The 27,035-nt window shown below is 36.6% G+C and overlaps 2 protein-coding genes across 2 annotated transcripts; one reads left to right on the forward strand and one right to left on the reverse strand.

Moving 5' to 3' along the window:
- Nucleotides 1-17,376: 17,376 nt before the first annotated feature.
- LOC140016160 (uncharacterized) lies at nt 17,377-17,949 on the forward strand. The gene has a single exon (XM_072069590.1). It carries the CDS (start codon nt 17,377-17,379, stop codon nt 17,947-17,949), a length of 573 nt encoding a protein of 190 aa, XP_071925691.1.
- A 4,059-nt stretch (nt 17,950-22,008) lies between these two features.
- On the reverse strand, nt 22,009-25,401 carry LOC113700998 (uncharacterized). Its single transcript, XM_027221434.2, has 9 exons — nt 24,924-25,401; nt 24,628-24,814; nt 24,392-24,525; nt 24,179-24,291; nt 23,344-23,590; nt 22,896-23,051; nt 22,710-22,789; nt 22,544-22,593; nt 22,009-22,314 (listed from the first exon to the last, which is right to left on the reverse strand). Exons 1-9 carry the CDS (start codon nt 25,338-25,340, stop codon nt 22,166-22,168), a joined length of 1,533 nt encoding a protein of 510 aa, XP_027077235.1. The 5' UTR covers nt 25,341-25,401; the 3' UTR covers nt 22,009-22,165.
- Between the last annotated feature and the right edge of the window lie 1,634 nt (nt 25,402-27,035).

The following is a 27,035-nucleotide window of genomic DNA, read 5'->3' on the forward strand; positions in this document are numbered from 1 at the left end:
TTTTTTTTTGAGAAAAAAGTGTTATTCTATTAAGTGTAATTAGAAATTTAGTATAAATGTATTAGTAAATTTAGTATAACTAATTAATAAATTCTATTAGTAGACATGTCCAATTATTCGTATAATTGATAATATCAATTATATTACATACACTAATATACATTATATAATACATCTAACTAATAATATCATTATCATAAGTTTATAACTAATTAAATTACATATTATATATAATTATATATATATTTATTTATATATATAATTTTTATTTCCAGGTGGCGGGGCGGGGGATGGGGCGGGGGTATACTCCCCCGCCCCGTTTCTAAACGGGGGGAAAAAATTCCCCCCCGTCCCCGCCCCGAGAGCCCCCCGCGGGGCGGTTGCTCCCATTGCCATCCCTAATTAAATTGTTAAAGTGACGAAAATGATCATTTGTAATAAAACCTATGAAAATATTGAAATTAGCCTTATTTAAAAACTAAAATGGTTGAAGTGATCAAAATATATAAACACAATATGTATGACGCTCTAACCTGGTATGATTTTATATTTTACCATATAATCCATTATGGTTTAGTATTTTATCATATAACTCCCTTATAATTTTCATAATATATGCGTAACCCCCTATGGTTAGTAAATAATTTTCAACTTTGCATAGGGGTACTTTTGACATTTTAGTTGACTCCATTATGGAATGCAAATTCCTTTATTTTGATACTTTAATCTAAACTATGAGGAGGTTATATATAACTTTTGAAATCATAGAAAAGTTATGTGAAAAAGTGCTAAACCACAGGAGTAAAGTGTATTTTGCCGTAATATAAAAAGAAAAAAGAGTTTTTGTCTTTTAGACATTCGTTAGTACATCTAACATTCACTTAACCTAGCAGATATGTGCACCTACTAACAATTATTATCCTCCCTTATATTTATATACTTTTTCAATTTAATCTTACCTATCATCAATTGTATTTATTTACTTTTTCTAATTAATCTTATATTTTCAAAAATATAACATTTGAAATATATTTTAATGAGTACCATAGGGCTTCTGTTAGACAAACTGATAAAAAATTATCTCTTAATTCTCATGGAGAATGGCATTCAGGTTTTGTCATCATATATCTAAAAGAAATCATTATTCGAAGCTTGAATGAAAGTGCGTCAACTTTCACTAGGCTTCGTTCCGATTCTGAAGTACTACTGCCATATTAGAGGTTGGTCCAATTTGTGTTGGTTAGTTTTGACACGGGATTGCGAAATGTTGTAGGACATACTTACGTTACTAAATGGGACAAAGTACCTACGTAACCATCAACTTTACTGATTGTATATTTTTTTGTTATATACCTATAAAGCAAAATTTCTATGATGCTTCGTATAATAGGTGACTTAGGACCAATTAAGCCATCATTGACCACTAATAGTGGACTGGCTACAGAGCATGGGATAGTGGAGGTTAACTCACCAACTATTGCAGGAAATTTGTCTCCCAGACTGGGTGTCCCACAAGAAAATTTGCCGGAATCATCAGGTCCTTCTTTAAGTATTGATCAATCAGGGGTGGCTGATCGTAATCCCAAACAAAAAAGGACAAAAGGTGTGAGGGTTAATTTTCAATCCGACAGACTTTTACGCTCACGGTCAGATACATCATCCAAAAACTCATTCCAGGTTCTTTCTCATTGTCGCGCCCTATTTTTTATAAAATAAATGAATGGTTTAAAAAGTGAATTTTGATTCAATTTTTGGTTGGAAAATGAATTTTTGATTTAAAAAGAAAATGAAAAATATTGGTCTAAATGGGACTTGAAAATGTGACGATTTGACCCAAAATATAGTTTAAAAAGGGTTTTTGAAATAAAAATCGGAGTCGCCACTTGGTATAGAGTTAAGGTGTACCAAGTCACCTAAAATGAATTTTTAGAGGAAAAGGTAGAAAGAAACCCTTTTAAACGACTCCTAGTCTACGTAAACCAACGAAAAAGGTTCGGGAGTCACATTTGACGAAGGGGAAGGCAAGGATAAAAATTCAAGGCACCCCTTCGACCTAGCCAAGGCTAGTTGCGTAATTTAGTCAAAGATTTTCTTGTTTTAACCTTAAGATTCATCACATTTGGATGTACTATATGAATACATACCCTAGACCTAGGAGGGGGGCAAAATTTCTCTTCAAAGCTTGAATGGTGCCAATCACATTAATTGTGATGCCCAATAATGACTCTTTGGAGAGGTCAAGAATAATGCAAAAATATGAGATTCTAAGAAAAGGAAAAGGATAAAATAATTATAGAAATATACATGTCTTAAAGGAATGCATCATGTCGGGTACGGGGGACTAATGTTCGTGACTCAATTTTCCCTTTAATAGAGGGAATACGAGCGTGCTAAGACTAGAAAGCCAAACTCGTCCATATCCCACATTCAAAGGGTGACTCCCTAACCTATGCACGCAAATGAGCTTAGTAACTAGAATGAAATGCAAAAACCCTATGATCATACTTCAAATGTGGGAAAAGGGAGAAGGGTCATGCAAAAATGTAAAAATACTAAAAAAAAAAAAAATGCATGAACATGAGATGAAGGCATGCGAATGTACTAGCGAGGGACGGTCCTATTGGATCTAGCATTGGACTAGTCCTTCACTAACGCTCTCTCACAAGCATTGGACTTGTAAGAGCTCGAGGGGAAGACCATAACTAGCATTGGACTAGCCACGGTTTCGTGCATTTGTATCCATCATACATACATAAATAAATGTGCATAATTAAAGCGAGTAGGCATGTGAGCACGTAATTCATATAACACATAACACATAAGCATGCATATCTAGATGCCAAAACCTAAGAAAGCAATTAAACACATAGCACATACGCATGCAAATCACACAAAGAAAAAACAAAGAAACCCTAACTATTACATTAGGAGGGGGAAGCCTACTACAATCTAAAAGGGGAAATAAGAAGGAATAAAATAATTAAATCCCTAACTATTACAATTTTGGCATTTGAGTGCCTCCCAAATGATAAAATTGAACTAAAATTAAAGCAAAAACTAAGCAACTAAAGAAATAAATGAAGTGAAAATGAAATAAACACTTAAAGTCATGCAATTGCACACATAAGACACATATACGCACGTAGGGTCAAATAAAGTCAAAAATAAAGGATAAGGTGTACCTCCCTTGAGTTGGAGCTCTAATGGGGTGAAATGACTTATTTACCCTCCAAAAACAAAGAAAATGTCAAGGTACCACTTTAATTAACCAATAGTCACATAAGATGGAAATGAATATGAAATTGAATCAATTGAATCAATCAAATAAACTAAACAACTCATGTTCATCAATATTGAAACAAACAAAGACCCGTGTAAAAGAGTTAAGACAATTTGAGGGATCAATTTATTATTATTACAAATATTAAGGGTCCCAAAAGCAAGTGAATTAAAATTAAGGACTTGAAACGAAACCTATAAAAAATCAATCGTGAAATCCACAAAAATAAATGAAAATCAATTGCTACATTCAAACCACAAAATACCCAAAATTTTGTTAAGAAATCCAAATTAAAAAAAAACTAAAATCTAGAAAAGGTTCTTAAAACCTTCGAATTCATCCTAAAATTCATGCCTATTCTGTCCAATAGTCAATTTAAAGCATGCCAAAGGAAAACAATATGGTGAAAGGGTAAAATTGATTATTTCTTTCAATTCATTTGGGCCATAATAACATTAAACATAAATTAAGGGGTAATAATGGGATTTTAGAACATTTTCCATGCAAATGCTTGCAAATTGACGTGAAGAGAGCTTCAGCAATAAAAAACAAACAAATGAACTGCTGCAACTTTTCTATAACTTCAGGAAATTCCTTTTCCCGCAACCATGTTCATGCCATTTCCTTATTCACTTTAAATGCATTCATGCAAGCAAACCAAGAAGAAACATGATGGAATTGTTATCTAAACAAAACACCATAGCTTGGGACCGAAAAGGAATGACAAACAAAAGAGCAAGACCATAAAAGTTTTATTCGGCAAACTGAAATACATTTTCCAGCAAACATTTGGACATGATTCAAGTGCCCTTCAAACCCAAGCGCCCAAACTCAACACCAAACCTTCCATTTCCTTCCTTCAACACAAGATTAAACATGAAACTGAAGTGCAAAAGCTCAACTAGCAACTAAAGAGAAGAAAACACAGCATAAAAAAGTGCAGCAGCTTTTTCCTTGCTGCGTTTTTGAAGGGAACAACTCCTAAATACTTGGCAATTTCAGCAATATCATACCATGAGTTTCCAACAAACTTTCAGACTCAAAATGCATCAGAAATGATCTACATTCATGCTAAACTCTGACCCAAACAAACCAGAAACAAGGCAAATGAAACTGATGATTTTTATTACTGAATTCTCAAGCACGCATATGCCTCATTTTGTAGAAAGGAAAACAGGAACTAAAATCTTGCTTCACGGTAATCAAACCAAAATGTCTCCAATGAAGCTCTTGAGAAGTCTTCAAGACCCCACAGAAACACAAGAAAAACAGCTACTAAGACCAATGAACAAACAAGGAAAAGACGAGTCGCAAACACCAAAAACATTTTTGCATTTTCTAATCGCAACATTGCCGCAACTTCATCATTCAGCTGGGATGTCTATTTGGAATAAATCAAGCCAAGCCTACTGATTCACCTAACCAAACCCAAATGCTATAACCTCAAACCCACACTGTTAACCTCACCAAAATACGATTGTCCAGTCCCAGCAGATTCAATGGTGCAATTGAACATGAAAACGCAGCAAAGACAGAAAGAAAGAATCTTGCGCTAGCCATGTACATGGAAAACCAGTCAAACAACAAACAAATCTCGAACTTCAAGCAACCCAAGAGCTGAAGCAACCAAGAAAAGTGACCCTATGTTCGTTCAACGGATTTTCAACAAAACATCCAACCCATTGGGCTGCCGTAGGCAGTAAAAACAGCGAAGTATATTCATGAACAGAACGCAGCAAAAATCTTTGGCAGATTCGATGAAGATCTAGGTTTGTGCGGGAAGTAAAAGGCGAAAAGAAATTACCTTTGATGTCTTTCGGAATCTACTGAACAAAGACCGGTTGAGTGCATTCGGATGAAGCTGGATCTCCAACCCTGATTCATTATCTGGGCAACTTTCTGCAACGTTTCCCTCCTTCTTTCTTTCGCTTTCTCCTTTCTTTCATCAGCCGTCCTTCGCTCCCCTCTTTTCTGTCTTTTTTTTTCTCGCTCCTTCGCCGTCTGTTTGATCTTTTTTTGCTCTGTTTTTCTTTTAGCCCTGACCCTCTGCCCTTTTGTTTCTCAGCCGCTATCAGCCGTCCCCTCTCCTCTCAACTTCCTTTGCTGGTTTTTCCTTTTTTTCCCGTCACCCCCCCAAAACCTAGTCGCCTTCTTTTTTGTTTTCATTGCCTTTTTCCCTTTTTTTTTTATTTTCAAATCCTCAACCTACAAGTGTCTAGACATCTCACTATCTAGGTGAGGTGTTGTCAAATACAAAAATGGACACTTGTCCCTATTGCCTATCCCCACTTGTCTAACATGCAAGCTTCCACTTATTATCTTTCTGTATTTTGTTTTGTTTGTTTTTCTTTCTTTTTTTCCTTTTCTTTCCAAGAACTAATCTAAGTAAAACAATCAAAAATTAAATAAATAAGAAAGAATGCCAAGCAATTAAACAAAAACTAAAACTAAAATAAAGTTAAACATTGAATTGAGGAAAATTTGGTGTCTACAGTTTGCCCCTCTTTGTTTGAGTTTCGAAGGAACTTGAGACAAAGACGTAGACACCAACTACTTACCTGTGTCATTCGCCTGCAACTACTCGAACGACTGCCGTTTTTGACATGAGGACTGAGCCATTTAACAAAATTTAAAATGGGACTGACCCAAACAGAAATTTAAAACGGGATTGACCCGAACAAGAAATTTAAACGTGGGACTGACCCGAACAAAAATTTAAACATGGGACTGACCCGAACGAATTTGAATCATGGGACTGACCCGAACAGAATTTAAATCATGGGACTGACCTGAACAAAATTTAAATCATGGGACTGGCCCGAACGAATTTAAATCATGGGACTGACCCGAACAGAATTTAAATCATGGGACTGGCCCGAACGAATTTAAATCATGGGACTGACCCGAACAGAATTTAAATCATGGGACTGGCCCGAACGAATTTAAATCATGGGACTGACCCGAACAGAATTTAAATCATGGGACTGACCCGAACAGAATTTAAATCATGGGATTGACCTGAACAAAATTTAAATCATGGGACTGACCCGAACAAAACTTAAATCATGGGACTGACCCGAACAAAACTTAAATCATGGGACTGACCCGAACAAAATTTGAAATCATGGGACTGACCCGAACAAAATTTAAATCATGGTATGCACGCTAGTGGGACTGACCCATGTTTAGTGGCAATAAAGATGAAATGCACGCTAGTGGGACTGATCCATGTTTAGTGGCAATGCAAATGAAATGCTCACTGGTGGGACTGACCCATGTTTAGCGGCAATGAAAATGAAATGCACACTGGTGGGACTAACCCATGTTCAGTGGCCATGCAAATGAAATGCTCACTAGTGGGACTGACCCACGGCTAGTGGCAGTGCAAATGAAATGCTCACTAGTGGGACTGACCCAACGGCTAGTGGCAATGCAAATGAAGTGCTCACTAGTGGAACTGACCCAACGGCTAGTGGCAGAATAAAAGAAATGCGTACTAGTGGGACTGACCCAACGGCTAGTGGCGATGCAAAATAAAGTGCTCACTAGTGGGACTGACCCAACGGTTAGTGGTAGAATAAAAGAAATGCGCACTAGTGGGACTGATCCAACGGCTAGTGGCGATGCAAAAGAAATGCTCACTAGTGGGACTGACCCAACGGCTAGTGGCAGAATAAAAGAAATGAGCACTAGTGGGACTGACCCAACGGCTAGTGGCGATGCAAAAGAAATGCTCACTAGTGGGACTGACCCAACGGCTAGTGGCAGAATAAGAGAAATGCTGGTATGTATGAAGAGACTGTATAAGACTTGCTCGAAAAATTATCCAAAGATTTGCCCCAGTGTGATGAATTGGTCAGTGGGATTAAACTCGAGCCTGCCTTAGTTAGTGGTACAAAATCCAAACCCAACGTGATGTTCGTGAAGTTGGCGGCACAAAATCCAAACCCAACGGGATGTTGGCGGCACAAAGTCCAGGCCCAACTGGATCTTTGTGATGTTGGCGGCACAAAATCCAGGCCCAACGGGATGTTGGCAGCACAAAGTCCAGGCCCAACGGGATGTTGGCGGCACAAAATCCAGGCCCAACGTGATGTTTCAAAAAGATTTGTCGAGAAACAAGAAGTTAAACTTGATTTTTTTGATTTTTTTTTTTCGAGAGAATCTTTTCAAAAATAATTTGTCCCAGTGTAGGGCCCTTTTCCCTTCTTTCTTCTCTTTCTTCGGCATCGGCCTTCCACAACACCAGATGCTCTTTCGTCGATTTCAACTATGAATACCTGCACAAGGGGCTTACCAAAGTATGACATGCACTTAAATTTCATGAAAAGAGCAGCGTGATTGATTTGAAAAATGTATAATTTGATTCTTGGACGAAATCCTCAAACGTGTTACAAAATCTGCCCCAGTGTGGGCTTATTTCGCGAAATCTCACAAATAAAAATTTGCCCCAGTATTGGCACATTTTGTAAAATCTCTTAAATGAAAATTTGTCCCAGTGTGGACCTATTCAATTGCAAAAATTTGTTTGGATGACTCTCCATTTATTTGAACACTATGTTTCCTAACAGAAAATTTCATGATGAATTTCTCAAAATAATACCAAATTACAAATGATTCCTTCCTTACTTTAGCATTGATGCTTGAGGTAATGGGTTACCACTTCTTGTTAGCTCATCTTTCAGGACCAATTAAGTGGGTATTATTTCTGATTTTGAGGTGACTAAGGAAAATGAGAGGTTAGGATCTGTCTTATTCTTGTGCCCATTCGATAACACATCTTAGTGAAAGCAAACAGCTTGTCACCCCTGTTTCTTAAGAAAATTTAGTCAACACATAAGCTTTAAGCTTGCAACATATGGGTAGAAACGATAGTTAAACATGTGAAAACTGGTTATACCCTTATGATCACAAATGATTGATGGATTTCTTATAAGTATAATCCTCACTTTGGGTCGTCATGAAGGATAAGTCAACGATGGACTTTGTGAGCTTGTAATGTGGCTTGAAAACGATAGTTAAAAGAAATAATTTTCAAGGACATTGCACTGAAGATCGCGTTTTTTCAAAATTGCCCATATTTTGAACTCAAAGATCTCAGATTTGGTGTCTTTCATCATCACTTGACAGGGACTTCACCATCAAATTTTTTCCATTTCCTTTGCATTTGTTTTGCAAAGATGCCCTGGCGGATTTTCAGATGATGAGTAATGTCAACTTCAAAGCTAATCAATCCAGAAATACATCTAAACAATTTCCTAACATCAGTATATGCGCATCACTTGCCAATTAATTAGAAAGTTTCTTAACAGAGATATTGTAAAGAACAGAAGTCAGGACTTTCGGCTTTTGTAATGGGGTCTGGTGGGGTGCTTAGAAAAGTTAAGGCTTGAAAGCGGATTTTCAAAAGTGGTTTAAATTATCTGAGATCACATTATTATATCAACCCTTTTTTAGGGTTAAATCATAACTGGCCCCAGTTTATTCTCAATTGAGGCTCTTTCGCTTTCATTTTCTTTCCTCTTTTGATTTTTCGGCCTTCTGCCATTCTTTTGGAACTTTTCCAAAAATTTGCCCCAGTTTATACTCAACCGAGGTTCTCTTTTCTTTTTTCCTTTTGATTTTGTTGCTTTATCACTTTTCACCTCTTGGGACTTTTCTTTCTTTTTCAACTCAAACTTGCCCCAGTGTGGAGTTTGCGATTCTCAGGGGTTGCCAAACGAAATAATTTATTCTGAAGGCTCAAAAAGGATAACTAGGGATAGAATGTTTGATTGGAAAAGAAGAGGGTCTGACTTTTATTCCGTTCCCTACAATAGCTCTGAAAGGAAACTTTCATTAATGCGAAATTTCTTGCATGTATTTGAATTAATTGACTGAGGAAGTCCCTTGTTCATCCATATATGTGAAATATAAGTGATCCGCCGGACAACACTCATCCTTTTCTTTTCTCTTTCTCCATTTTCCAAAATTGAAGCCCAGGTTAGAATCAAAATTCCCCAATTTGTGATCCCTTCCCCTTTTTTTTTTTTTTTTTTTTTTTTGCAAAATTCTTCAATCTTCTTCAATGTGGGGTGCGATCATAAATGTTTTTGAAAAGAACCACCCATTTTAGCTCAAATGAGGATGCAAGGGATAAGTAGTGTTTAGGTTGTAGAAACGATGGCCAAAGCATCATTCTTACGCTTCATGACAACCACAGTAACAAAATGCTTATTAAGAATCCACTTCCTTTTTAGAATCTTCCAATGTAAGGTGGTGATCATTAAGGCTCTTATTTGAAACGAAATTATTCTTTTAAAGGTTCAGATGGGGGAGCAAATGATAAAATCTGTATAGATAGAGAAACGAACGCTTGAAGTATCATTTCAAATTTTCAAAACAAACAAGAATAATGCACCTATTTGCTTTCACTGAGACGTGGATTGAATCTGAGTAGATACAGTGAGCATTTTCAAACAAAGATTGCCCTAATTTACAATTTATCAATCAATGTGACTGATTTTATTTTGGGATTAATAGAAGGAGAAAAGGTATCTCATGGGGCCTTTTGAGTGATCTCTTTTTAATTTTGAGCGCTCTTATTGTAAGGATTTTAGAAGGCATACACTTGTGAATTTTCAGGTTAAAGGTTGAAAAATCTTAATTCGGTCTTATTTCTTAAAATTCATCATGAAATCCCTCAAATAGCCAAAAAAGAATGAAATATACATGATTATATACAAAACAACAATTGTATAAATAAAAAACTTTATTGCTGAAAAAGTTGGAAACAAAATTTCTACAAATGAGAAGAGAAATACTTCTGAAGAGCTCCACATATACACACTTGTTTGCCTTCTTTTCGGAACAGAATTTTCTTTTCTTTGAAAAATAATGATGAAGACTCTTAGAGGCTTTAGCCTAGCGCTTCCAAATAGATCCTTCATGTTTTCATTGCAGGTTCTGCCCAAGAATCAAGTATTACCTTTCAAAATTTATCGGATCAAAATTGTTATTAGATATAGAAAAATATTTCCACCTTATTGAAACATTTTTATGAATGCAGGGGAAGGGGGAAAAATAAAAGAAAAATACCCTGAGTTAGTAATCAAGACTATAAAATCGGTATGCATGTCCTATGGGGGAAACCCTTTTTGTGCCAAGGGTAGGCCTAGCATGAAAATGCAATCCTCTAGGATAGGCACTATACAATACCTGATGGATCCGATCAACTTATTTGAGTGAAAAATAATTTTAAAAAAAATTTGGTTAATTGAAGTGACGAGAGACATTTGTCACAATGAGGACAACGTCCGAATGGATCGATCACTTTGATTGATCCTAGAATTTACAAAAACGCACCGGTTTGACCTTGACGAACTTCCTATCAGAGAGATTGCAATTCGTTGACAAATTTTCTCATAAAACATGGGTCAAAACCCCAACCGATCAAATGGCTGGATACAATGGATGGTTTTCTCAAAATCGACTAGGTTTCCCAATTTGAAATTTGACATTGAAACCCTAATTGGTCAAATGGGTTGAATGAAATTGATGATTTATTCAAAAATTGACCGGATCACCTAAAAAGGGTAAAATGGTCAAATGTGTCGAATGAAAATTAATTATTTATTCAAAATTGAATGGATAACCCTAGAAATGAATCAAACTAATCAAATGAATTGAATCAATTGATCAAACAGATTGAGTGAACTGATGACCGAATTCAAAATCGACCGAATTGCCCTAAAAATAGGTAAACTGGTCAAATGGATCGGATGATTTATTCAAAATTGACTAGATCACCCTAAAAAGGGTAAACTGGTCAAATGAAATTGAACGAAACTGATGATTTATTCAAAATTGATTGAATTGACCTAAGAATGGGTAAACTAATCAAATGAATTGAATGAAATTGGTGGTCTATTCAAAATCAACTAGATTGCCCTAAAATGGGTAAACTAGTCAAATGAATTCAAAATCGACTAGGTTGCCCTAAAAATGAACGAATTGATAAAATGGACTGGATGAAATTGATGAATAAAATGGTCTAGTGGATTGAATGGAATCGACAGCTTATTTAAAAATTAATCTATCCATTGGTAGTTTCAAAAATTTATTGCGATGCATTAGTCTATGAGCCTTCTAATATCAAATTTTGGCCTCAATTTATTTATTGTCTCAACAGTGAGGAAGTATTGGTGAATTTCTTCAAATTAATGTCCTTTACGCAAGGGATTTTTACCAATTTTGATAAAATGGCCAAAAAGTGATTATTAGACGCTCATATTCCAAAGATCGCTCTATGAAAATGATCGGATCCTACCTTACCTTGTGCACTACCCCTTTGGATAATACAAAATGTAAACGTGCAAGTCTCCTTGGATTAAGTATCCGAGACACAAGGTGGCTTATTCCTAACACGGGATCCCCTAAATGGCATTCCCCTTCTAGGGTTTATGCAGGATGCCATTTTATCAAAGCGCATAAATATGTAGCACACAAATGAAGCGTGACCTAAAGGAAACCCCTTTTTGTATGTCGGGGTGAGCCTAGAATGAAATGTATTTATGGTGCCAATGGGAAGTATTGAATTAAAATGTGTCACATCAAATAGGGTAGGCTCCTAGAGAGTACCATGCCAGGACTCTTATTTCCTAGGGCTTATGAGTGCAATGAAGACAAAAACCAATAAAAGTTAGTTCAATCAGATAAATACACATAACACATTGTAGCAAATCAATACAAAGAGATAAAGCAATAAAAGGAACAGAGGGGTTGGATCCCTCCCCTCGTGAATAGTGTCCCTAATAGGGTAAGGCAGACTCTATCCTAGGTAAAACTATCATGGATGCATGAGGCTGGGGCTCACTAATGCATCTAGACTCGATAGGTTTTATATCCCCGAGCCTTCAGACTTGGAAACCAAGGGTCATCAATCCCAAGGTTCTTTGTCGGTGGCTCGAGCGATTCCCCAGACATTGCTACGCACACATCGTGTCACGGCTACATGTCATGAGTGAATCTATCGAAAATCCTCAACCTTCAATTAAAAGCTAAAGGCTATGAACCCAAAGCTTAAAATGGAAGATTGAGTGACCCCTCGGATCATGCTACGCACACATCGTGTCGCGATCACAAGTCCAAGTGAGTCGCCTAAAATCCTAATAGGGTGGAGTGGCGTGACAAGCCACTAAAAGAAAAATAAATGAGGGGTAAAAAATTAAAGCGTATGCACATATGCTAGTGCTCGTTTGGAGGGGAGGGATTGAGAACCAACACGAGGCTCTAGGGTAATATCCCTCCACCCAAATGCAATGCAAAGCGCGGTATAACATAAATAAACCATTCATTCATCAAATCAATCGTACACAAATGGGTGAGGGAGTGAGTTGATACGCGCGAAATGCAAAAACCCCTAAAAACGAAAACATGCAACCCTAAACATCCAAATGCGATATATGAAGAGGCTAAAAGAAGAAAAAGATTGACTAAATCAAATTTGCTCGGACTCTCTAAGTCCCCAGTGGAGTCGCCAGCTGTCACGCCCCATTTTTCATAAAATAAATGAATGGTTTAAAAAGTGAATTTTGATTCAATTTTTGGTTGGAAAATGAATTTTTGATTTAAAAAGAAAATGAAAAATATGGGTCTAAATGGGTCTTGAAAATGCGACGATTTGACCCAAAATATAGTTTAAAAAGGGTTTTTGAAATAAAAATCGGAGTCGCCACTTGGTATAGAGTTAAGGTGTACCAAGTCACCGAAAATGAATTTTTAGAGGAAAAGGTAGAAAGAAACCCCTTTTAAACGACTCCTGATCTACGTAAACCAACGAAAAAGGTTCGGGAGTCACATTTGACGAAGGGGAAGGCAAGGATAAAAATCCAAGGCACCCCTTCGACCTAGCCAAGGCTAGTTGCGTGATTTAGTCAAAGATTTTCTTGTTTTAACCTTAAGATTCATCACATTTGGATGTACTATATGAATGCATACCCTAGACCTAGGATGGCATCGGGGGCAAAATTTCACTTCAAAACTTGAATGGTGCCAATCACATTAATTGTGATGCCCAATAATGACTCTTTGGAGAGGTCACGAATAATGTAAAAATATGAGATTCTAAGAAATGGAAAAGGATAAAATAATTATAGAAATATACATGTCTTAAAGGAATGCATCATGTCAGGTACGGGGGACTAATGTTCGTGACTCAATTTTCCCTTTAATAGAGGGAATACGAGCGTGCTAAGGCTAGAAAGCCAAACTCGTCCATATCCCATATTCAAAGGGTGACTCCCTAACCTGTGCACGCAAATGAGCTTAGTAACTAGAATGAAATGCAAAAACCCTATGATCATACTTCAAATGTGGGAAAAGGGAGAAGGGTCATGCAAAAATGTAAAAATACTAAAAAGAAAAAAAATGCATGAACATGAGATGAAGGCATGCGAATGTACTAGCGAGGGACGGTCCTATTGGATCTAGCATTGGACTAGTCCTTCACTAACACTCTCTCACAAGCATTGGACTTGTAAGAGCTCGAGGGGAAGACCATAACTAGCATTGGACTAGCCACGGTTTCGTGCATTTGCATCCATCATACATACATAAATAAATGTGCATAATTAAAGCGAGTAGGCATGTGAGCACGTAATTCACATAACACATAACACATAAGCATGCATATCTAGATGCCAAAACCTAAGAAAGCAATTAAACACATAGCACATACGCATGCAAATCACACAAAGAAAAAACAAAGAAACCCTAACTATTACATTAGGAGGGGGAAGCCTACTACAATCTAAAAGGGGAAATAAGAAGGAATAAAATAATTAAATCCCTAACTATTACAATTTTGGCATTCGAGTGCCTCCCAAATGATAAAATTGAACTAAAATTAAAGCAAAAACTAAGCAACTAAAGAAATAAATGAAGTGAAAATGAAATAAACACTTAAAGTCATGCAATTGCACACATAAGACACATATACGCACGTAGGGTCAAATAAAGTCAAAAATAAAGGATAAGGTGTACCTCCCTTGAGTTGGAGCTCTAATGAGGTGAAATGACTTATTTACCCTCCAAAAACAAAGAAAATGTCAAGGTACCACTTTAATTAACCAATAGTCACATAAGATGGAAATGAATATGAAATTGAATCAATTGAATCATTCAAATAAACTAAACAACTCATGTTCATCAATATTGAAACAAACAAAGACCCGTATAAAAGAGTTAAGACAATTTGAGGGATCAATTTATTATTATTACAAATATTAAGGGTCCCAAAAGCAAGTGAATTAAAATTAAGGACTTGAAACGAAACCTATAAAAAATCAATCGTGAAATCCACAAAAATAAATGAAAATCAATTGCTACATTCAAACCACAAAATACCCAAAATTTTGCTAAGAAATCCAAATTAAAAAAAAAACTAAAATCTAGAAAAGGTTCTTAAAACCTTCGAATTCATCCTAAAATTCATGCCTATTCTGTCCAATAGTCAATTTAAGCATGCCAAAGGAAAACAATATGGTGAAAGGGTAAAATTGATTATTTCTTTCAATTCATTTGGGCCATAATAACATTCAACATAAATTAAGGGGTAATAATGGGATTTTAGAACATTTTCCATGCAAATGCATGCAAATTGACGTGAAGAGAGCTTCTGCAATCAAAAACAAACAAATGAACTGCTGCAACTTTTCTATAACTGCAGCAAATTCCTTTTCCCGCAACCATGTTCATGCCATTTCCTTATTCACTTTAAATGCATTCATGCAAGCAAACCAAGAAGAAACATGATGGAATTGTTATCTAAACAAAACACCATAGCTTGGGACCGAAAAGGAATGACAAACAAAAGAGCAAGACCATAAAAAGTTTTATTCGGCAAACTGAAATACATTTTCCAGCAAACATTTGGACATGATTCAAGTGCCCTTCAAACCCAAGCGCCCAAACTCAACACCAAACCTTCCATTTCCTTCCTTCAACACAAGATTAAACATGAAACTGAAGTGCAAAAGCTCAACTAGCAACTAAAGAGAAGAAAACACAGCATAAAAAAAGTGCAGCAGCTTTTTCCTTGCTGCGTTTTTGAAGGGAACAACTCCTAAATACTTGGCAATTTCAGCAATATCATGCCATGCGTTTCCAACAAACTTTCAGACTCAAAATGCATCAGAAATGATCTACATTCATGCTAAACTCTGACCCAAACAAACCAGAAACAAGGCAAATGAAACTGATGATTTTTATTACTGAATTCTCAAGCACGCATATGCCTCATTTTGTAGAAAGGAAAACAGGAACTAAAATCTTGCTTCACGGTAATCAAACCAAAATGTCTCCAATGAAGCTCTTGAGAAGTCTTCAAGACCCCACAGAAACACAAGAAAAACAGCTACTAAGACCAATGAACAAACAAGGAAAAGACGAGTCGCAAACACCAAAAACATTTTTGCATTTTCTAATCGCAACATTGCCGCAACTTCATCATTCAGCTGGGATGTCTATTTGGAATAAATCAAGCCAAGCCTACTGATTCACCTAACCAAACCCAAATGCTATAACCTCAAACCCACACTGTTAACCTCACCAAAATACGATTGTCCATTCCCAGCAGATTCAATGGTGCAACTGAACATGAAAACGCAGCAAAGACAGAAAGAAAGAATCTTGCGCTAGCCATGTACATGGAAAACCAGTCAAACAACAAACAAATCTCGAACTTCAAGCAACCCAAGAGCTGAAGCAACCAAGAAAAGTGACCCTATGTTCGTTCAACGGATTTTCAACAAAACATCCAACCCATTGGGCTGCCGTAGGCAGTAAAAACAGCGAAGTATATTCATGAACAGAACGCAGCAAAAATCTTTGGCAGATTCGATGAAGATCTGGGTTTGTGCGGGAAGTAAAAGGCGAAAAGAAATTACCTTTGATGTCTTTCGGAATCTACTGAACAAAGACCGGTTGAGTGCATTCGGATGAAGCTGGATCTCCAACCCTGATTCATTATCTGGGCAACTTTCTGCAACGTTTCCCTCCTTCTTTCTTTCGCTTTCTCCTTTCTTTCATCAGCCGTCCTTCGCTCCCCTCTTTTCTGTCTATTTTTTTCTCGCTCCTTCGCCGTCTGTTTGATCTTTTTTTGCTCTATTTTTCTTTCAGCCCTGACCCTCTGCCCTTTTGTTTCTCAGCCGCTATCAGCCGTCCCCTCTCCTCTCAACTTCCTTTGCTGGTTTTTCCTTTTTTTCCCGTCACCCCCCCAAAACCTAGTCGCCTTCTTTTTTGTTTTCATTGCCTTTTTCCCTTTTTTTTTATTTTCAAATCCTCAACCTACAAGTGTCTAGACATCTCACTATCTAGGTGAGGTGTTGTCAAATACAAAAATGGACACTTGTCCCTATTGCCTATCCCCACTTGTCTAACATGCAAGCTTCCACTTATTATCTTTCTGTATTTTGTTTTGTTTGTTTTTCTTTCTTTTTTTCCTTTTCTTTCCAAGAACTAATCTAAGTAAAACAATCAAAAATTAAATAAATAAGAATGAATGCCAAGCAATTAAACAAAAACTAAAATTAAAATAAAGTTAAAAATTGAATTGAGGAAAATTTGGTGTCTACACTCATGATTAATGGCATTTTTTGGAATATTAGAGGAGTAGCTAAAGCACCTAATCTACGAAGATTAATCAATTTAGTACGGACACATCATTTCCAATTTGTTGTGATTTGTGAGCCAAAGTTAGACGTATCTAAAATACAGTCCATTCGTCTACGTCTATTATTTGATTACGTGCTTGTTAATTGTTCAAGTGATAATTGGGTGTTCTATAATAATCCTTTTGTTTGCTCGATTGTTGGTAATTCGGATCAGCATATTTCTCTACATGTACAAAGTCCCCTAATCCCTACTCCAATAATTATGTCCTTTGTTCATACAAAATGCTCAGTTGACGAGTGGCGTGAGTTATGGTCCTCATTGTTAGCTGATAAGCCTGGTTTTCTTCCTTGGTGTATTGGGGGTGATTTTAATGTTATTGTGGCACCTCATGAAAAAAGGGGAGGTCGTCCATTTGCTATAACAGAAGGGAATTTCTGTCTTTCATGGAGGAGGCTGGAGTATTTGATGTAGGTTTCTCAGGACCCAATTTCACATGGTCAAACTATCGGCGAAGTAGAGCTCGGATTTTAAAGAGGTTAGACAGGTTCTTAGTCAATGGGGCATGTTTGGATCTTTCTTATAACATTTTTGTCCTTCACTTGGCTAGACATCCATCTGACCATTCACCGTTAAAGCTCTCATTTGTCGCTCAATCAGATGCTAAGCCGCGTCCATTTCGATTTTTGAATATGTGGACAACTAAACCACAACTCTTGGAGGTGATAACCCAGGCTTGGAATCAAGATGTCAGTGGATCTCCGATGCGTGCTCTATGTTCTAAATTATTGGCAACAAGAAAAGCTATTCAGACATGGAACAAAGAACACTTTGGAAACGTGATCGATAAGATGCGATCTGCGGAAATGGCGGTGCAACGGGCAGAAGAAGTGGTAGATCAAGATGATTCGAAGGAGTGCCAGATTGAACTCAAAAAGGCTCAGGCGGAGCTAAGGCATGCATTATCAATTGAAGAACAATTTTGGAGGCAAAAGGCCAGGGTAAAATGGCTTCGATAGGGGGATACCAATTCAAAGTATTTTCATGCGATAGTAAGACAGAGACGGGTTCAAGGTATGATTCATCGTATCAAAAAAGCCAATGGTGTTTGGGTGGACAATGAAGCTGATATAGCAAGTGAAGCAATGACCTATTTCTATGAACTTTTCTCGAATTCTTTGGGATCATCTACAAATATGCTACACCTAATTCCACCTATGATTTCAAGAGAGGATAATGTGAAGTTGGAAGAAATCCCTTCAATTGAAGAGGTTTTTAGAGTCCTGAAGGCAATGGATGAAGAAAGTGCTGCTGGCCCAGATGGATTCACGGGAAAATTTTTTACTTTTGCATGGCAAGTAATCACCCAAGATGTCTACAAGGCGGTACTCAGTTTTTTCTGTGGAGCAGAACTATCTCGTTTCATCACCTCTACTTCAATTGTTCTAATTCCAAAGGTGCCAAATCCTCAAGATTTTTCTCAATTTAGACCCATCAGCCTATGTAATTTCTTCAACAAGCTATTATCAAGGATCTTGGCAGACAAAGTGGCGGGAATATTGCCAAAAATCATTTCTCCCCAGCAGACAGGATTTGTGAAGGGCCGCAATATAACCGAAAACTTCCTACTTGCACAGGAGGTGATATCAGGTATGGCAAAAAAGAATAGAGGTGGTAATGTGTTTATGAAACTAGACATGTCTAAGGCATATGACAGAGTGGCATGGGGTCATATTATCAATGTTCTGAGAAGGTTCGGTTTTGGTGAGAGATTCATTGATATGGTTTGGCGACTGATTTCTAATGTCTGGTTTTCCATCATTATAAATGGATCCTCATACGGTGTCTTCAAGTCTTCGAGAGGACTCTGTCAGGGTGACCCATTATCACCAGCATTATTTATTATAGGGGCAGAGGTGTTATCCAGAGCATTGAATAATCTTGTCATGCAACCAAGATTTGTGGGTTTCAAAGTTCCATATGGATGCCCGTCTATTACTCACTTGGCATTTGCGGATGATGTTCTTATATTTGCAAATGGATCCTCATTTTCCCTGAAGGCTATCATGAAAGTGTTAGATGATTATCAAAGATGCTCGGGCCAATTAATAAATGTACAAAAAAGCTGTTATCTAGTTCATCCATCTGTATCAATGGTGAGACGACGGCTGATTGATCGAATCTCTAGGTTTGCCCGCAAGTCATTTCCAATACGCTATTTAGGGTTTCCGCTCTACATTGGAAGATGTAAATCATCTTGTTTTGGAGAAGTTTGTCACGCAATACTAGCAAGGATTCTGTCTTGGAAATCAAGGTTACTTTCCTATGGAGGAAAAATTATTCTAATCAAGCATGTATTATCATCAATACCAGTTTACCTAATGTCAGCTGCAGTAATTCCCAGTTCGGTGTTTAAAACTATAGAAAAGGCATGCTCAGCATTCCTGTGGGGATCCTCACCCGAAGAGTCGAAGCTTCACTGGATACGTTGGCCTCAATTGTGCTATCCAGTTGAGGAAGGGGGAATTGGATTTCGGAGATTAAGTGACATCTACACAGCCTTTTCCTCCAAGTTATGGTGGAAATTCCGAACAGAATCATCGCTATGGTCGACCTTCATGAAAGCAAAGTATTGTAAATGTCTGCATCCTTGTCAGATAGAACTCAGGCCAACGGATTCGGCAATTTGGCGAAGGATGATCAATGTGAGCCGGCAAGTGGAACTCTCAATGTTATGGGTGGCCAAATATGGGGCGTGTCATTTTTGGTACGATAATTGGTTGGGGAGTGGTGCATTGTTTCTACAGGTTCCGGTTATCCCAAATTTGTCGTTCCGAAACTTCGTAAGCAATGGCCATTGGGATTTGAATCTTTTATACCACACACTGCCAAAGGAAAATGCTTATTCCATTTCAGAACAAATGGTCCCAGAAGAAGGAAGTATAGCTGAAGTCATTTGGATGCCCACAACAACTAGAAATTTCTCTCTACATTCGGCTTTTGGGGACATTAGGCAGGCCCGACCCACGTCTATGGTATTTGCTTCCATTTGGCACCCTCGGATACCTTTGAAAGTTTCATTTTTCATGTTGAGACTACTTCTGAGGAGAATACCGACACCGAATAAGCTTCGTAAATTTGGTTTCCATTTACCCTCAAAGTGCTTTTGCTGTACTGAGGCTTCTGAGGAGTCTATTGAGCATTTATTTTCCAATGGACACATTGCGTCATTACTTTGGAATTATTTTGGAGGGTTATGTGGAATAAAATTCTCAGGATCTTTTCTACGAGCACGCATAGTAGATTGGTGGTTGTATTCACAGGATTCTGAGTTACGAAGGCTTATTTGCCGTATTCTTCCTAGTGTAATTTGCTAGCAGATTTGGAAGGCAAGGAACAAAGCAATGTTTGAGGGTGTCCAGATGCAATCATCGGCCATTCGCCAAGCCATCTTCTCGGAAATCCAATCCATGGTAGGAATACATTTTAAACAACTGATAAGACTACAATCCTTTTGTCAGTTGTATGATTGGTCAAAGGCACCTGGGGGTACGGTTGTATATCAAGGTATCCGTTGGGAAACAAAAGAGGCAGGGAGGTATACTCTTAACACGGATGGATGTGCTAAGGGTAATCCAGGAATAGGTGGAGGTGGGGGCATACTCCGGGATTCCACTGGATTACCAATGATTGGTTTTTCGGCATATCTGGGAGAAACTACATGTCTCCGTGCAGAGGCTTGTGCCCTTCTTATTCGTCTTCAGATCTGTATACATAACGGTTTTGGAAATATATGTGTACAATCAGATTCATTGGTTTTAATTGGGATCATCCAACGTCGTACTCAGTGTTCGTGGAAATTTCGAAGATACGTCAACCAGATTTGGCAGTTATTAGATGATCCACCTAGATTCACACACTGCTATCGGGAGGCTAACACAGTTGTTGATGCTTTGTCTAATGTGGGTATATCTCATCCAGATAAACAAATTAAGGTTTATGACACCTTCAGTACATTCCCAAGGTTGGCTCGTGGGGCAATCCGTTTGGACAGAATAGGGATACCTTCAATTAGAAAAATGAGGAATATGTAAGAGGAATATTTTGTTATATTTTCCATGAATAAATAAAAAAGTGGACTGGCTACCTTCTGAGTCCTAGTTTACTTTATTGCGTTTGTCACAAAAGAAGACTGAAAGTCTTAATTAAACATTGAAATTGCATGATTAAACGACGCTAGCAATACATCATGACCAGCAATCTCAATTCCACTAGTTCTAACTGAAGCAGAACCTCTGCATTCAAGCTTCATATCACTTCAAGAATGCATTTACAGAGCTTACAAGTAAGGGTTATTAGAAATATGCTCTTTTGGGCTCATTTGGCATCATGTGCATCGGTTCCTTGTTCAATTCAACAATCTCTCAAAAGATAGATTTGAGTTGTGTGGCAGTAGAATTAAGTTGACTCGAAAATGAATGGTTGAACCATTATTTTTTGACTAGGATGCACCTTCAGGCTTTTTAGCAAACATCATGATGTGTGGTGATAATATTGATGGCTTTTTCTATATTAAGAAAAAGTGATGGGCCTTTTGCGTTATCCATTGTTAAGTTCTGCTATAGTGGGTGTCACTCATGAGGTCGCTTCTTGCCAAATGAGAAACCAAAGAAGATGTAATTGTCATAAATCGATTTTTTTCCTTTTTTTCTGTGGTTCTTGTGCTGCATCGCATGGTAATGTAGCTAATTACGTAGACCAAGAACCTTTACTGATTTTAAAAGGAACTTTTGTAGCTACCAAAAAAAGAACTTGAATGGAAATTATAGTTGTCCTATGCATAAATACTCTAAACATTTTCTAGTTCTTCTACAATGAAGGCGATCAAATTGACTGAAGAACCTATATGTCACCTCCTGGCAACCTTTTTCCGCATGAGGAAGATCGATTTGTGATTTGATTTGTCAAGTTTGTTCTATTGTTTTATGAAGCCTTGATGTTACGAGAGGATCATTTGGAACCTTAGAAACACAGAGATAGATTCTACTATCTGATGTATAAGTCACGTAAAACTTACGTTGTTGGGAGCACTAAGATGTTGGATTCCATTTTTAAAATTTATGAATCATGATGTTACAGGGAATCATTTGGAACCTTAAATAAGAAGAAAGAAAAGAGTGGGGCACTTGGTCAATAATAATGCTTCTAACTTCCCCTTCCAGAAAAAACAAACATTTAAGCATATCTTTGTTTTCCAATGGAATGAACATCAGCATAATACTGTTTGATCCATCCTTCAATGATCTCAACCTCTAATTTCCTTTGAGCAACCAACCAGGACGGATCACTTTCTTTTGCTGCCAGTATGTCCAAGCAATGAGATCCTGCAAAAAAAATGATTTCGAAATGGCCATCACAAATCATTTAACGGAAGCCCACATACTACAGACACAAACAAATTTGACTCGTATTTTTTAGTGTCATTAGCACTTATTTGGTTATGCTTGTGAGGGAAATAATCTTTCCAATTAAGAAGACTACTTGAGAAGATGCAAAAGGAAATAGAGGATCGAATTGAGTTTACTTAGAATGGAAAGAGCTTAAAAAACGAACCTTTAACTGTATAAATAGCAAGAAGGCTGCTGGATAAGTTCTCCCGTACTCTGCGATTAAGATGTTTAATGATTAATTAGTTTAAGAAGCCATGAGTATTAATTTCAATATAATATGCACATAGAATCAATAAAGAAGGAAAAGGAAAAATGTCTTATTCAATTACCCGGCACTACTATAAGGATCCTTCAAGCCATTGGAGAATATGATATTGCTTCCAAATCTTTGGAAAACCAATTTCATGTCCTACAATTTGTTGGATTTACATATGAGGATCAACAATGGAAAAGTGAAAATGATATCAAAGACTAAGTTAGAGGTTTCTATTTGGAAAATAACCAAGAAAACATACATGGCCTCCATAATAAGTTGTGATCCAATGAGGTCGAGGTGAGACCCCATATGAACTTTTGCAGTTCTTAATGAAATCCGGTAGGTTGAAAGGTGACGGTGGGAACATCGTATCATTGCTGCCGCGCCCAATGGGCATCACCATCTCGCTACAAGTCTATTGAAAAAAAAAAAAAAGAAGCCCTTTTCAATTGAAATTTATTTCAAACTCAAGTACAACAATTAATTATCTTCCTAACATCATTAATCAGGTCCTGGCTTAGTGCAAATAATAATAATAATAAGGGAAACAAGAGACAGACTAGAGATTTGGATTGTTATTTTTTAAAAAAAAAAATTACATTTTGATGAACATATTTTTAAATATTTTTTTATCTCACATATATTAAATCGATATAATATATTTATTTATAAAAATTTCAAAAAATAGTAATCCAAACGAGTCTTACTTGCCATTGCCATCCGACATTTGTTTCAGTGGGCCTGGCATATTCCAACATATCATAGCATGACTCATCTTTCTTGTAAGAAACAACACCGGCAAAAGTGCGGCCAAGAATATCAGTTCCTTTGGGTGCTTTGTCTATTCCACTACACACCTCAGTGACGGGATACTTAGGCGGTGAGTTGTACTGAGCAGCCGATGAGAACATGGAATCCAAGTAATCCTTAAGCTGAGACGAACTATTCAAAGGCCTGAAATAATTAAAAGGAAAGATAATTCACTATTAGTTGTGTTTTACTAGTTTGATCCTATATATGTAGGGTTGGGTACATAAATTAATGTACATGTGCAAAAGATTAAAGTTTAAGTAATCTGCTTTAATGAGTCTTAAAATGGTGTTAACTCTGCCACTCAAAAGAGAAAAGAAAATAAAAAATATAGAATTAATTAGACAACTTATGCATACATATAACCTAAGAAAATGGCTCTTAACTGGGGACCAAAAATTACCAAACTATCAGACAGATATAATGTCAACTTCAAGCTGGTGTGGTGATTACTTGGACTAAAATAATTAATACACGCGTGAGAAGTTTCTTTGGAATCATCGGACGTCATTATTAATACATAAATGTTCATGACTAAAGCCAATTAAGAGTTCATATATGATAATGACTAGTACATTGACTTGACTTAAAAAAAAAGACTAGCATATTGATTTGACTTAAAAAAAAAAAAAGACTAGTCTATGGACTTGACTGTTTCTACTATACACACTAAATATCAGAACATCTTGATTGGTAAAATGACCGAAAGCAAAGGGAGAGAGGAATTATTACGTGCAAGTCTTGAATCTTTTGCTGAGAATGGAGAGACCATTTGGTTTAGAAGCAACTTTGTCAATCTCAGACCATGATTTTCGTATAGTTTGGTAACAGTGCTCACTCTCCTCCTGTAATTCAACATAACAAAAATATTCTCAGAACTCTTTAACATATAATAATTCCAGTAATGATTCAAAAACATGAAACCATTAACAGCTCTTTCATTACTTTAAAGTCCTTGGTCACAGTGGAATAATAACCATTTTGGGGAGTGATGTCATCAAAGTAAAGAACGGGAGCTGATGATGCCAAAGCACCAAGTGCAATATGAGGATATTTGAGGCGAAACCACGAAGCTAGCACTGCCAAGTTGAAATATTTAGATACATCACCACCGAAAGGAAAAAAAAAATGCATGAATAAAAATATAGGAAAAAGAAAAAACAACATGGAAAAGTACATACTTCCTCCATATGATCCACCAACAACGATAATCGGAGAATTTTGAGCAGAAAATTTATGTTTTACATGCAATAAAACTTCTGCGTAATCAGCTAAAGCTTGAGCCGAGTTGAAATAACCACGAATGGTTTTACTTTTCATCACTTTTTCCATTGATCCAAGTGGTATAGATTTTCCATAAAACCTATGCTGCAAAAGAAAATTAAGACCCCCGGAATACATTTAGTATTTACAAGTTTGTTAAGTATAGAGTATAAATCAAGAAAGAAGAATAAACGATGTTATGATAGTATTGTACCTCTATGTAGACAAGGAGAGCTTTAAACCGTGGGGCATTATCAGTAAGAAAACCAATATTCTCTATATCTTCAGCCAATGGAGCTTCGGCGCCAAGATATGCCAAGATTGGAGAGTTCGACTTGGCACCACCCCAGAATTTTGAATTGATCACATAACTTTGGTTGAATTTGGTATAGCTTTGTGGATTATAATTGAAGTGGTCTAGTGTCTGTTCATAAAAATATGATTTGAAATCTTCTGAAAGAGAAGCTTTAGTTAGAGTATCGTCAGGGTCTCGAAGATTTGTTCTCCGTATTGGACTGAGCCTTGGGATTTTGTGGGGGTGATCTACAGCTGATGAAATGGAAGTTGAGAAGCATAGGAAAAGAAGGAGGACAGGCAGCAATTGAGATAATAGCCTGCCAAGAAAATCCATAGCCAATGAATTTGAGTTTCTTGGTAGAGTTCTGATTTTTTGTGTACTTTTTTCAGTTTACGATGTTCCCAAGTTCCAACTTGTTGATTTATATAGAGATACTCCCTCCCTCTTTTTATAACCGACGTTTAAGAAATTTGCTCTAGTGTACTTTTATCGGTCATTTTATTATTCTCATACAGTATTAATTATTTTTTCACAATTTTACCCTTTTATCTCTCTTTTCCAATACAGAGTTCTTAATTACTACTCCTAGTTTGGTGGGAGTTAGTTTGCATTGCTTTTGGCCTAGTAAAACAGCACCATTTAGTACTCTAGTAAGAGAAAACATGGGTGAATTGGACAATTAATGAGGGTACAAAAGGAAAGTAGTGTACAGATTTAAGCAATGAAAATTTTTTCGTAATTGGTGTGCAAAACCTTAAACGTCAGTTATAAAATAAGGGAGGGAGTATATGCTTAGAGCACATCGTTTTCATCATTAATTTTGGTTTTATTAGGTATATAAATTCAAGTTGATGTGATTCTTAATTTGATGCGATCACGCCACTGCCTGACCACATTTCCGGCCCCTATGTGCTCATGCCAATACGGAAAATCAACAGCTGGTGAAATTAATTTGTTGCCATTTCTTAGGCACATTTGACTGAGACAAGTCAAGATGGAGACATTAGAATACGATCGCATATCCCCCTTTTTTTTATATCATTACTTGATTTTTCTTCACATACAACTTTATATTCTTGAATTTATACTCTTATATATTGTTTAATTTCTACGAAATCCCTCATGATTGAAATACTTCGTCAATTATGGATATGGCAACATCAGTCTAGTCGGACTAAAGATCAAAACAAGGGAAAAAATTGTGGCTCTAACCAAATATTTTTTATTAGGCATAATTTCAGAATCCTCTCCTGAGATCTTTGCAATTTCGCTAAATAATCTTGAGGTTCAAAAATTACACTTACCTCCATTATCCATTTAAAATCACAATACTATGTTTAATATTTTAATGAAACTTCCTTGTTTGGTATGCTTGTCCAAACAATGAGTTTTAAAACTATTTTTCCCTTTTCCTTTTCCTTGTTTTTCCTCCTGTAAAACCATGGAATGATCAACATTACACATAGCCTCTATTGTAACCAATATCAAACTAGTGGCTATTTTTGACAAATCAACTTTGAATATCATTCAGTGTTTTCCTTGATTTTTTTTGAAGTATCAAAATCAACAATAACTCAAAAAGAAACTATTCAAAACCACTACCAAATAATAGTAATTCCACTACTCCTAAAAATTCACAAAATCTAAAACTATGATGGCAACACTTTCTTTTCCATCTTAAAAATCTAAATCCCCAATAAAGCATTTTTAAAAATACTCTATCATAGTGTGATAGAATATTTACTTATCAAACAATAAGTATATGTATTAAAATCTTGGCTTCCACTCCCTATATTTGTGCTAAATTATGTTACAATTGTTTAGGAAAGCAATTAAATTAAACTTCATTACATTAGGGCATTTTAGGGCATTTATCTAAATGTTGGACCAATTAATGCTATTTTGAGGTTTAGTTGCTAAAACTATCTAATGTTATTGTAAGGGTTGGCTACTAAAACTATCAAATCAGGGGAGGTTGGTATAATTTTTTAAATCTCAAGGTAATTTGATGAAATTGATAAAAAAACC

The sequence above is a fragment of the Coffea arabica genome, chromosome 1e, assembly GCF_036785885.1.
Source record: "Coffea arabica cultivar ET-39 chromosome 1e, Coffea Arabica ET-39 HiFi, whole genome shotgun sequence".
Lineage (NCBI taxonomy): Eukaryota > Viridiplantae > Streptophyta > Magnoliopsida > Gentianales > Rubiaceae > Coffea > Coffea arabica.